Raw genomic sequence first — 12,136 nt, forward strand, 5'->3', positions numbered from 1 at the left:
ATAGAATCTTATACATACACTTTCTCTAAAGTGAGTGCTTTCTAAATACAATAACATTCTTAACATGCAGACTGGAGGAAACAGGGATTAAACTACTAACCTTCCAATCAGTAGGTGACCTGCGCTTCCTCCTGAGTTACAGCCACCCACTGGCAAAGATGAGTAAACCCTCACTAGGTTTTGGATTAAGTGGAGGTAAATAGGAACATAAACAGTGCCATCATTGCCAGACCTGGCCCACATCTGGTCGACATACACTCTGTCATGACACCAGTTAGTCAGAAGTGCCAGCTTGATACCAGATCTGGGCCAGACCTGCTTGCTATGTGGGACTAACATTTAAACGTCCTGATCTGGGGGATCCTAAGATGCCAAGAAAAATGAGATCCTCCCGTTTGTATCAGTAGCCTCTTAACACCCACCCGTCAAATCCAGTGAACTCTTTAGATTTAGATTCCCATCTATACCTTTATATAGTATTTTCAGCCACACAGAGATCTTTTAACAGAACTGAATTGAAACATGGCATTTTTAAAGTTTCTGAAATTGTTAAGAGACTGAGTAAAATGCAAACTGGTTTAATGGTCAACTGTTTAAACTGTACTGCCCTCCAAGGTGCTCAGGAACTTTTACTCGTGCACCATAGAGAGCATCCTGACGGGAAACATCTTAACCTGGTTCAGGAACAGCACCATGCAGGACAGACGAGCTCTACAGAGGGTTGTGCGATCAGCTGAGCGCACCATCCGTTCCGAGCTCCCTGACTTGCACTCAATCTACAGCAGGACCAAGGCCAGGAAGATTGTGAAGGACCTCAGCCATCCCAACAACAGACTGTTCTCTCTGTTGAGGTCAGGAAAGCGATTCCGCTCCCTGAAGACCAACACAGAGAGACTGAGGAGGAGCTTCTTCCTGCAGGCGATACGGTCTCTCAATCACAATCACACCACCACACAGTACTGACCCACACATATAGTTCTTACACACACACTGTACATTCTGGACGTTGTTTTCACCTCTTCACTTAAATCACTTTAAGCATATTTGCACTGCACAAGACACTTACAAATGTGGATATATTTCTTCATACATTCTTATATATTTCTATATTGTGTATTGTGTATTTTGTTGTACAGTTATTTTATTTTCAACTTTAATTTATATATTTATCTTATTCTTTCCCAGTTAAATTTACCCTTCATTCTAATTTGTGTTGTACAGTTATTTCATTTTTAACTTTAATTTTTATATTTTATTTTATTTTTTCCTTCCTAGTTAAATTTACCCTTTTTAATTTTCATATTTATTTCCTATCTTATTCATAGCCTCTTCTTTTTTCTTTAGGTCACGAGCAGTTGTGTAAGCATTTCACTGCATATCATACTGTGTATGACTGTGTATGTGACAAATAAAATTTGAATTTGATTTGTTTTGATTTGGTTTCACCAGTAGATGGCGGAAAACTTTAAAAGTCATTCACCACTATTTCAAGCTTCACTGAGAGGTTTCACAAGAGGAGCTCTGATTCAGGCAGTGTGATCCAGATGGAAGCCCAGACTGAGTCTCATGTTTATCAATTTATACTTTATCACACACTAAAACACTTCATTTCTTTACTTTAGGTCAGACCACTGAGTGTGAGACTATAAATATTGACAGGGTAATGAACACTAGTCAAACATTCACCATGTTAAACCTTCTCTATACTTATATCTTCCTGATAAAGTGCAACTGAAAATGCACAATACATACTGTACTGTTCGGTACTGGTGTTTTACTGTGTTTTGCACCCGCTGAATGATGTCCCTGCTGTTTATAGTGTGCCAGTTGAAGCTTAATTTTTATTCCTTATTTCATGGTAAATAAAAATAAGATTGAACAAAGAGGGAATCCCAGAGTTTATTGATCCTGCAGAACTTATATGGAACGCTTTTACAGGTTATAGAGGAAATTAAAAAATATAAATAACATGTGGATGTCCTCTGGTCTGAGGTGCTGGGGGAGTAGTTAGAGACCAGCAGCTGGACGTCAGTGGTTGGACTGGTGGACTACTTCAGTGAAGAGTAGACGATGTCTGGCTCTGGTTTAAAGTCTGAACACAAACGCACACAGTTCAAACAACAGCAAATATTATTACAAGCTTTGTAGTTCAATCAAGACCTCCAATCTCCACCTCTCTGCATCACACACAGTCCCAGTTCAGACTTTACTGGGACTAGTTCAGAAATCAATGAGCTGTCGACACTCTAATTAAAGTTCACAGAAGTCAAACCTTGAGCTCAAAAACAATTTGCTCTTTAACTGCATTAAATGACGTTAAAAAGTCAAACATTTGGTTACGTGGTTAGCTTAGCTTAGCACGATGGTTGGAAACATGGTGAGCAGCTAGCTTGACTCGGTTAAAGATAAAGAGCAGCTGTACCTGGGCCTCCTTGTTCTGATGTTTGTTTGTTCATAACTGACATCTTCAGTTCTCACTGCTGAGTCGACTGCAGCTGAATTTCTGTCTGTGTAATAAATAATAGAACACATTTGCATTTCTGTAGGTGCACAACTATAAAACTACATCATCACACTACAGCAAAATGTTTTAATTAATAAGCGGATTAAATATATATTTTTTGAAAGCTCAGCACCATTTGTACAGTTTTTTTTTCTCTCGTCTTCACACCTTTGCTCTGAAACACAAAGTGACCACAAAGAACTGGGGGGTGTTTCTGTGTACGGGGCAGGTGGACGACCACAAAGCTGCCAGTGAAGACTGACACTCCTCACCACAGAGTACAAATCAAACACTTTTCACAACATGAGCACTAATATTAGACACACTGGTATGCTGTGATGACTACTGTTATACTAGAATTACTACTTTATTTAAAATAAAATTATATATAAATACTGAGATAGATCAAGTTTAAAATGTCGGAGTCAAAAAGTCAATTTAAATTAAAACTGAATAAAATGGAAACAGTCCTTAATGTAATTAATATTGACCTTGAATGGATGGTGATCTGTGTGGAAATTTTATTAAAATGCTTTTCCAAATTATGTCTCCGTGTTCCCTCCTGTTAAAATAAACAGCTCTGTGTTGAAACACCTGCAGCTGAAGTGTTTCTTTCTATCAGAAACAGGATGCTGGACGACTGCAGAGCTGTTAGCTTCAGTTAACCACAGACCACAAACACACAGTCCAGCTCACAGTGAACAACACTCAGTAAGTGTGAAACATGCAGACGGTTGCACTTGACTAAGTTTTACTTAGTACCATCAGTTCTCGATGGAACTGACTAAGCATTTCTAATTTTAAATGAAGCAATAAATGTATCACAAAAGTATGAAATTAAATATTGTGATTTCAATGTTTGATTCTTAAAATCTCACATGGTAAGAGTAGGAAACAGTCTTCATATTGACCTTGAACTTCAACAGCATTCCGAGGGAGACTGGGGACATTGAGTCCGAATGGACCATGTTCAGCGTCTCCATTGCCGAAGCTGCTGGATTGAGCTGCGGCCGCAAGGTGGTTGGTGCCTGCCGCGGTGGTAATCCCAGAACCAAATGGTGGACACCAGAGGTGAAGGGAGCCACCAGGCTGAAGAAGGAGTCCTATCGGGCTTGGTTGGCCTGTGGGACTCCGGAGGCAGCCGACAGGTATCGACAGGCCAAGCGGAATGCGGCTCGGGCAGTGGCTGAAGCAAAAACTCGGGTGTGGGAGGAGTTCGGAGAGGCCATGGAAAAAGACTTTCGGACTGCCTCGAAGAGATTCTGGCAAACCATCAGGCGTCTCAGGAGGGGAAAGCGGTGCTCTACCTGCACTGTGTATAGTGCTGGCGGAGCGCTACTGACGTCGACTGAGGAAATTGTCAGGCGGTGGAAGGAATACTTCGAGGACCTCCTTAATCCCACTGACACGTCTTCCGAGGAGGAAGCAGAGTCTGGGGATGAGGGGAATGACCCGCCAATTTCCGGGGGCGAGGTCACTGAGGCAGTTAAACAACTCCTTGGTGGCAGAGCCCCTGGTGTTGATGAGGTCCGCCCCGAGTTCCTGAAGGCTCTGGACGTTGTAGGGCTGTCCTGGTTGACACGCCTCTGCAATGTTGCGTGGAGATCAGGGGCAGTACCTGTGGACTGGCAGACCGGGGTGGTGGTCCCCATCTTTAAGAAGGGGGACCGGAGGGTGTGTTCCAACTACAGGGGGATCACACTCCTCAGCCTCCCTGGGAAAGTCTATGCCAGGGTGCTGGAAAGGAGAGTTCGTCCGCTAGTCGAACCTCGGATACAGGAGGAACAATGCGGTTTTCGTCCTGGTCGCGGAACACTGGACCAGCTCTTTATCCTCTCCAGGATACTTGAGGGTGCATGGGAGTTTGCTCAACCAGTCTACATGTGTTTTGTGGACTTGGAGAAGGCATTCGACCGTGTCCCTCGGGGTGTCCTGTGGGAGGTGTTGCGGGAGTATGGGGTGTCTGGCCCATTGCTACGGGCCATTCGATCCCTATACAACCGTTGCAAGAGCTTGGTTCGCATTGCCGGCAACAAGTCGGACTCGTTCCCGGTGGGTGATGGGCTCCGCCAGGGCTGCCCTTTGTCTCCGGTTCTGTTCATAATTTTTATGGACAGGATTTCTAGGCGCAGCCAAGTGGCGGAGGGCTTTCGCTTTGGTGGCCTCAGAATCTCATCTCTGATTTTTGCAGATGATGTGGTTCTGTTGGCTTCATCGGGTGAGGGCCTCCAGCTCGCACTGGAACGGTTCGCAGCCGAGTGTGAAGCAGCGGGAATGAGGATCAGCACCTCCAAATCTGAGGCCATGGTTCTCAGCCGGAAAAGGGTGGAGTGCCCACTCCGGGTCGGGGATGAGTTCCTGCCCCAAGTGGAGGAGTTCAAGTATCTCGGGGTCTTGTTCGCGAGTGATGGGAGAAGGGAGCCGGAGATCGACAGACGGATTGGGGCTGCGGCTGCAGTAATGCGGACGCTGCACCGGTCCGTCGTGGTGAAGAGGGAGCTGAGTGTAAAAGCGAAGCTCTCAATTTACCGGTCGATCTACGTCCCTACCCTCACCTATGGCCACGAGCTGTGGGTAGTGACCGAAAGAACGAGATCGCGGATACAAGCGGCAGAAATGAGCTTCCTCCGAAGGGTGGCTGGCCTCTCCCTTAGAGATAGGGTGAGAAGTTCGGCCATCCGGAAAGGGCTCAGAGTAGAGCAGCTGCTGCTCCACATCGAAAGGAGCCAGCTGAGGTGGTTCGGGCATCTGACAAGGATGCCCCCTGGGCGCCTCCTGGGTGAGGTGTTCCAGGCATGTCCCACCGGGAGGAGGCCCCGGGGCAGACCCAGGACACGCTGGAGAGATTATATCTCTCGGCTGGCCTGGGAACGCCTTGGTGTTCCCCCGGATAAGCTGGAGGAGGTGGCTGGGGAGAGGGAGGTCTGGGCCTCTTTGCTTAGGCTGCTGCCCCCGCGACCCGGCTCCGGATAAAGCGGATGAAGATGGATGGATGGATGGATGGATGGATGGATTTCAATGTTTGATTCTTAAAATCTCACATGGTAAGAGTAGGAAACAGTCTTCATATTGACCTTGAACTCAAATACTTGGCAGCCATCTTGGTCATGCATCTGGGCAGATATTTGTGCAGTTATTTTAAAGCCCCGACCTAAATGACAGGCAGGTTCATAGCTTTTAATTGGCAGAAAAAAAAATGCATGTATAGAATCATCAGTGAAGTCTGATAAAACTTGTGTAAATAGATTGGTTATTTTGCCCTGACTCAAGATTTACCCCACAGTTATCCTTCAGCTACATCTGTGTGAAGTTATGTGTTATATGTCTTCATTAGAACATTAAACAAAAGGGAAGCTTTTCAGAGCTGAAAACCTGCAGTTCCTTCAGTGTTCACTTGAGGCTCCATGTGAACATGTCCAGTACACATTAAATTCCCCACGCGAGGGAGCAACATTTTAGACAATGTTTTCACCAGCCAGAGAGAAGATTACAAAGCCCTCCCCCACCTTGGTGCCTCTGATCACATCACTGTTATGCTAATGTCGATATTTGTGTGGCCAGAAAGATCCTCAGAGGCACTGCAAGACTGCTTTTCCTCCAAAGAATGGGAGATCTTTAAGTAGGCTGCCACACACAACAACACCACAGGAATATAGAGAAAATGTCATTGCCTACATCTCAAAATGCATCGATGATGTCACAGAGACCAGGACTATCACTGTCCGGGCCAATCAGAGACCATGGCTCAGAGGTGAGGTCTACAGGCTCCTGAGGGGGAGAAATGCAGCCTCAAGAGCTGGGGATGAGGTGAACCTAAGAACCCCAAGGGCAAACCTGTCACGTGGCATCAGAGAGGCGAAAAAGGCAGTACTCCAGGAGGATTTCACAGAGCTTTTGTGGCAGCAGAGATACTCTGAGGATGGGCAGAGTATCGTCAGCGTGCCGGTCCCACCTCTTTATGGGATGAGCTAAAGAAATTCTTCTTGAGGTGCAGAACCTCACCCCCACACAGAGGATCCCTTGCCAGGATCAACACATGCAAAGCCCCAGGTCCTGATAACATCCCAGGACGAGCACTGAGGGACTGTGCTGTGAAACTCACAGATGTCTTCACAGACATCTTTAATACATCACTGAGCCAGGCTGTCGTTCCCGATGACCGATAATGCAATTTCAGCTTCACTCAGCCCTCACACATCTGGACACTAGAGACTCATATGTTAGAATGCTGCTCATAGATTTCAGTTCAGCGTTCAACACCATCATTCCCCAACAACTCATTCCCTGGATCTGCTGGGGATCAGCACCTTGCTGTGTAACTAGCTGCTGGATTTCCTGACAGGAAGACAGCAGACAGTACGGGTTGGCAGAAACACCTCCGGCACAAGAACAATGAATACGGGGGCTCCCCAAGGATGTGTTGAGCCCTCTTCTGTTCACGCTGCTGACCCACAACTGCACACCATCACACAGCTCCAACATTTTCATCAAGTTTGCAGACGACACAATTGTGGTAGGTCACATCAGCAACAACGATGAGACCTACTACAGGAGTGAAGTTAAACATCTGGCCGAGTGATGCAGCAACAACAACCTTTCCCTGAATGTAGAGAAGACTAAGGAGATCATCATAGACTCCTGGAGAACTCACACCCTGCACACCCCACTAACCATCAATGGTGCTGCCGTGGAGGGTAAGCAGCACCAAGTTCCTGTGTGTGCACATCTCAGAGGATCGCCACTCATCCGTCCACCAGCTTCTTCAGTATGTTGCCATGAGGAAGGAGACTGAAGAGCCTCCGGGCCAGAACCAGCAGACTGAGAAACAGCTTCATCCATCAGAGTGTCTCACACACGAACTCCACACCTGCACTCACCTTGTTAGAGTTGCTGTTTTGAGATTGTCATTTGTGCTAAGATATATATAATCATTGTGTGTATGTGTGTTACTAGGTTTTATAAGCTTCTGTGCAGACATGAGATGAAGGAAGCAGCCTCAACGCTATAATTTTCTGTTATACATTTAGAATCCAGAAGATTCTATTCTTCTAAGGTGCAAGACTGTTTATTTCTGCTCTACACACACGTACACATGTCAGCTCTTTGAAAGGTCACATCCTGTACAGGGCATCTGGAAAGGTTTATAAGAAACTATGCCTATGTATGTGATGGCGAAGAACACACACCTAGACAGGCGTATACTTGCTAACACACACATGCCCGCTTAAGACTGTCACGTGTTCCATTGAACTATGTGTAACTACATATTCATGTAATCACTGTTGTCAATTAAAGAGGCAGGGAAGGGGAAGTCAGCCCAGGTTGGCTAAGTTCAAGTGAAGACTAAAGAGCTCTTGACCTTGGCCGGCTTCCCTCGCGAGAGAAAAGACAAAGAGCGCCGTCTTGTCCTGTTTTGCCGTGCAGTTGGTTGTCTCTGTTCCAGCTGGGTTTGTGCCTTAATAAACCCAACACTGCTCTTCCCTCTGAACTCCTCGAACATACAAACTCTGACCCACCACCATTGCCCTTTCACTGACTGCCCCACCCCCACTTGCACACGACATAGCCACAGTCACTATGATTGTGTTGGACACTGCTGTTTATATAATTGTATGTTATTGTGTGATGTTGTAAATAAGACGTTTATTTTATTTGTATCTTTTTTTCTTCATATTAGTTTAGTGCACACTGAGGGCCATGAGGTATTGTCAATTCAAATTCTTGTGTGTGACTGTACATATGGTCTTTGACAACAAAGCTGACTTTGACTTCACTTTTGACCAATGCAGAGAAGAAAGAAAAGAGATGAGACTGATCAACATGTTTACTACGTTAACAAAGAGCTGAAATCTCAACATGAACTCTTCTATGAAGAAAACACAGTACTACCTCTGCGTCGTCTGATTGGCTGTTTTTGAAGTTTTGACATCACAGTACATGACATAAGTGATGATGTCATCTTCTTCAGCTTCTTTTCCATCTGTTAAAATTTTCCAAAATGAACAATTATGTAAATTAAATATCTAAACAAAGATTACATTTAGGTTAAGTTGTTACTGTGATCATAGTGAATGTGAACTTTATTCTAGTAAACAAACTCAAACATGAAAGATCAGGAAGTCTGAGTCTCACCTTCAGGTTTCCTGTGAACACATCGTCTCACCAGCAGAACCAGTAACACCAGTAGAACCACAACACAGACTGATCCAACACATGACAACACAGAGAGAACAGGAGGAGAGAGTGATGGAGGAAGAATGATGGAGATGGAACCAGGGTTAGAGGTGGATGTAGGTGGAGGTGTGGATGTAGGTGGAGGTGTGGTGGTGTGTTTCTCTAAAATAAAGCAAACACAGTCATTAAGTTGTCGTCACATTGTGAATGTTGAAAGCTGCAGAAACACAGACAGGTGAGTGTGTCACCTGTGACAGTGATCCAGCTGGATGGAGACTCTCCATGACCGCTGATGTCACACTTGTAGAGGCCTTCATCAGACCTGGAAACATGCTGGATGGTCATGTGACCTGTAGGCTGCTTCCTGATGAGGGAGCCATCTTTATAGAAAGCAGCTGGGAGGTTGGAGGGAGTGGTCTTTGTTTTACAGAGCAGAGTGACGTCATCTCCCTCCATCACAGGGAGGACAGGACTCTGCAGGATCACTGATCCACCTCAACACAGAGACAAACTACAGCATTTCATCCATTTACACACAGCTTCATCAACACTAACTCCACACACTCAGCTTACCAGTGACTGTCAGCTTAACCATGTTACTGATGGGACCCTCTCTGGACTCACACCAGTAAACTCCACTGTCAGATGTGAGAATGTAGCTGATACTACAAGAAGAATTAGCTGAATTTGTCGGTTTTCCCCATTCTGCTCCACACTGGGTCCTCTGCAGGTTGGTTGCATTTCTCCTCAGAGTCCATCCAGCAGAGCTGTCGTCCTCCTCACAGCTCAGAGACACAAAGTCTCCTTTAAAGAACTGAGAGCTGCTGGGACTCACAGTCAGACGAGCTGTGAGGATTAAAATGAAAAATGATGATCTGTTAGACTTTTGTCCAACCAGTGGTGTGATATTTTTTTTTATTTCATCAGCTTTACATCTGATATTGATTCTGTAAACATGAAAGTGTTGAATCTGATTAAAACATTAGCAGGATGCACTTTTACATCTGAGATTCATTGTGAAACATGAACCCAATCAGGTCATATCAGTGAGCATTTCTCAGGTTTAAACTGTGACAGAAGAAGGTTACTGACCTTGGTTTGTTGTGCAGCTCAGCAGTGAGATCAGAACTAAAGAGAAATGACACTCAGGTTGATTTCAGGTGAACATAAAGAACAACTCCACACAAATAGCAAAGCTATATGTGGAAGGAAATGATGACTTAGGACAAGCTGATGGCATAAGATGTAAGTACAACTCCTCCGGTTTCATATGCAAAAAAAAATTACTGCGCTAGCTTACGTGGTTGCAGTTCTACAGGGATTTAAAAATAGTTACGCAAAATGGAGTGTGCATGCTCCCACTGGTTTTAAAGGGTCAAACACAATTTATAAATCATTTCATTTTATTTTTATTAACATAACTCACCACATCCAAACTTTTCTGGCACACGCCATACCACATTTGCATCGGAATATCATGCGGTGGACAGCAGGAAAAAAGCATGTCAAGAGCTACTTTGCAAAGTGCAAGCTAATCAGCAGCAACTCCATGTTTGATGCAACATGCTTCAATAAAAAATGGAAAAACAGTCTATATATTCTCCTAATCATTGAGCCATTAGGGAAAGAAGGGACCAGCTGGTGACTTGAAGTCTGAAGCCATTGCGTGGCCGGTAATATTACAAAAACACTAATCAGAAGTTAACCTAACCTAAGTCTTTGGACTGTGGGAGGAAACCTACACATACACTAACCACCACCTCTGTGACATTTCTGCTGTAGATATAAATTGTAAATGACTCTATTTTATATTTTTTAACACTTCTCACCACATCCACACTTTTCTGCAAAGCCTGTACTGACGTGAAAGTGGCCACAAACTTTAGACTCTTCTTCACAAGTTTTATGTGAAATTGAGCTTCTAGAGTTATTTTAATGATTTACATCTATTTGCACTGACTACACTGTGATTATATAGAAATTTCCCACTGCATTCAATTAACCCAGTAAAGTCATGTCTCCACTGTGCAGCTGTGTTGATATAATGAGTGAAAGATTTGATCTTTTCACTGCCTGCTGTGTTTCCTCGACTCCTGAGCAAAGATAAAGAGTCAGTTCAGACCTGCAGTTGGTCCTCGTGGTGTTTTGAACTTGAATTCAGCCTGATTTGTTTTTCATGTCTTCTCCTCCATCATCAGTTATCAGGAGAGCAGACAGTCAAAGTACAAGAATTCAAACAAACACAGAGATTCTACTTACAGAGCAGACACAGCACAGATGTTTCCTTCATCGTCCTTCTCACTCATTTGAGCTTTTTTTCATTTCTGTCACTGACACCAAGTAAAGCCCGCCCTCTTCCTCTGAGCACCAGCTTTCTATTGGTTCAAACACAGTGGGTAACTAAATTCTTATAAAAAATGCAAGATATAAACACACAGATGGAAAGAAATTTCAGAAACAAGTTCTATGTCCTCTGCTCTTAGTGATCTGTAGTTTGGTTGATGAACAAATCCATGTCCATGTAGTGGACGTCCCCCTCAGTGAGAGGCAGATACGAGCTGAAACACAGGAATCAAACCAGGGACGCTGCTGTTATGGAGCTGAACTGGAACCATTCAGACACTGAGGCCCTCTGAGCACATTTTAATTACAGCTGTGCAGAGACACACTGATGACTGACTGGAACACTGTGATTTACATTTTACATGAACACCATCCTCACACATGGTTTATATGTGGCCACTAGAGGGAGATGTTGGACTTTAAACACTAACATGGATACAAGCAGATCATCAAATTGAGGTTTCAACACAACTGAGTTTGATGCTCTTTGATGTTTGCACAAGTACACGAGCCTTAATATACAAGGAAAAATGTCTTCTGAAACATCTGTTGGGTTTTCTTTGTCAAACTCTTCTAAACTCATATTAAAAACAAATATGTTGGACAGAATCAACCTTTTGGGATTTACTTATCTGGATGATTGAGCATGCACACACACTGCCATGTCTATGTTATGTTGTGTACTGGTAAAGGTAGCCTGACTCAATTTAGATCCAGTTGAACTTTGAAGTCATATTGTGAGCTGCAAACCTCCAGGTTTAACTTTAAAAGGCAACTTTTGGGGTATAAATATAGAAGAGTCTGAAAGAGGTGTGGCCACAGCTGAAAAGCCCAAGCCATGGAGAAAGGAGGACTCTGTAAACTACTTGGTTTTTTGTATCATTTCTGATGACTATGTTAAAAAGGAGTTAAAAACGTTTTATGTTTTTGTTTTGGCTTTCCATTATGATTTTTTGATTTGATTTATTTTTACTCAATCCTGACTGCGCACCATAACAGAACAGGTGTTCTGTTATGGTGCGCAGTCCTCGCCAGTTGACCGACATGTCTATCCCTAAATGTAACGGTCTTTTGCATTAGATTTTTGTTGCATTTGATGTTTGTTGCATTTGATAT

At 44.0% G+C, this 12,136-nt stretch overlaps 1 protein-coding gene across 1 annotated transcript; it reads right to left on the minus strand.

The window, feature by feature from the left end:
• Nucleotides 1-1,848: 1,848 nt before the first annotated feature.
• Nucleotides 1,849-9,166, minus strand: LOC147334169 (uncharacterized). Its single transcript, XM_086286779.1, has 5 exons — nucleotides 8,926-9,166; nucleotides 8,636-8,839; nucleotides 8,393-8,483; nucleotides 2,423-2,507; nucleotides 1,849-2,092 (listed from the first exon to the last, which is right to left on the minus strand). The coding sequence occupies exons 1-4, from the start codon at nucleotides 9,131-9,133 to the stop codon at nucleotides 2,468-2,470; spliced, it is 543 nt and encodes a 180-aa protein (XP_086142905.1). The 5' UTR covers nucleotides 9,134-9,166; the 3' UTR covers nucleotides 1,849-2,092; nucleotides 2,423-2,467.
• Between the last annotated feature and the right edge of the window lie 2,970 nt (nucleotides 9,167-12,136).

This window comes from Aulonocara sp. 'chitande type north' Nkhata Bay, linkage group LG3 (genome assembly GCF_057382095.1).
Source record: "Aulonocara sp. 'chitande type north' Nkhata Bay isolate Kocher_YH1m ecotype deep benthic linkage group LG3, A_spYH_male_GT1.1, whole genome shotgun sequence".
NCBI classification, from domain to species: domain Eukaryota; kingdom Metazoa; phylum Chordata; class Actinopteri; order Cichliformes; family Cichlidae; genus Aulonocara; species Aulonocara sp. 'chitande type north' Nkhata Bay.

Bases quoted from the DNA above. Each gene is read 5' to 3' on its own strand.
- LOC147334169 (XM_086286779.1), bottom strand. From the start codon at position 9,133: ATGGAGGGAGATGACGTCACTCTGCTCTGTAAAACAAAGACCACTCCC. The intron at 8,840-8,925 runs GTGACACACTCA...GCTTTATTTTAG, and splicing joins CAGCTGGATCACTGTCACAG to AGAAACACACCACCACACCT. The intron at 2,508-8,392 runs GTAGTACTGTGT...TTTATTACACAG, and splicing joins GCCAATCAGACGACGCAGAG to ACAGAAATTCAGCTGCAGTC.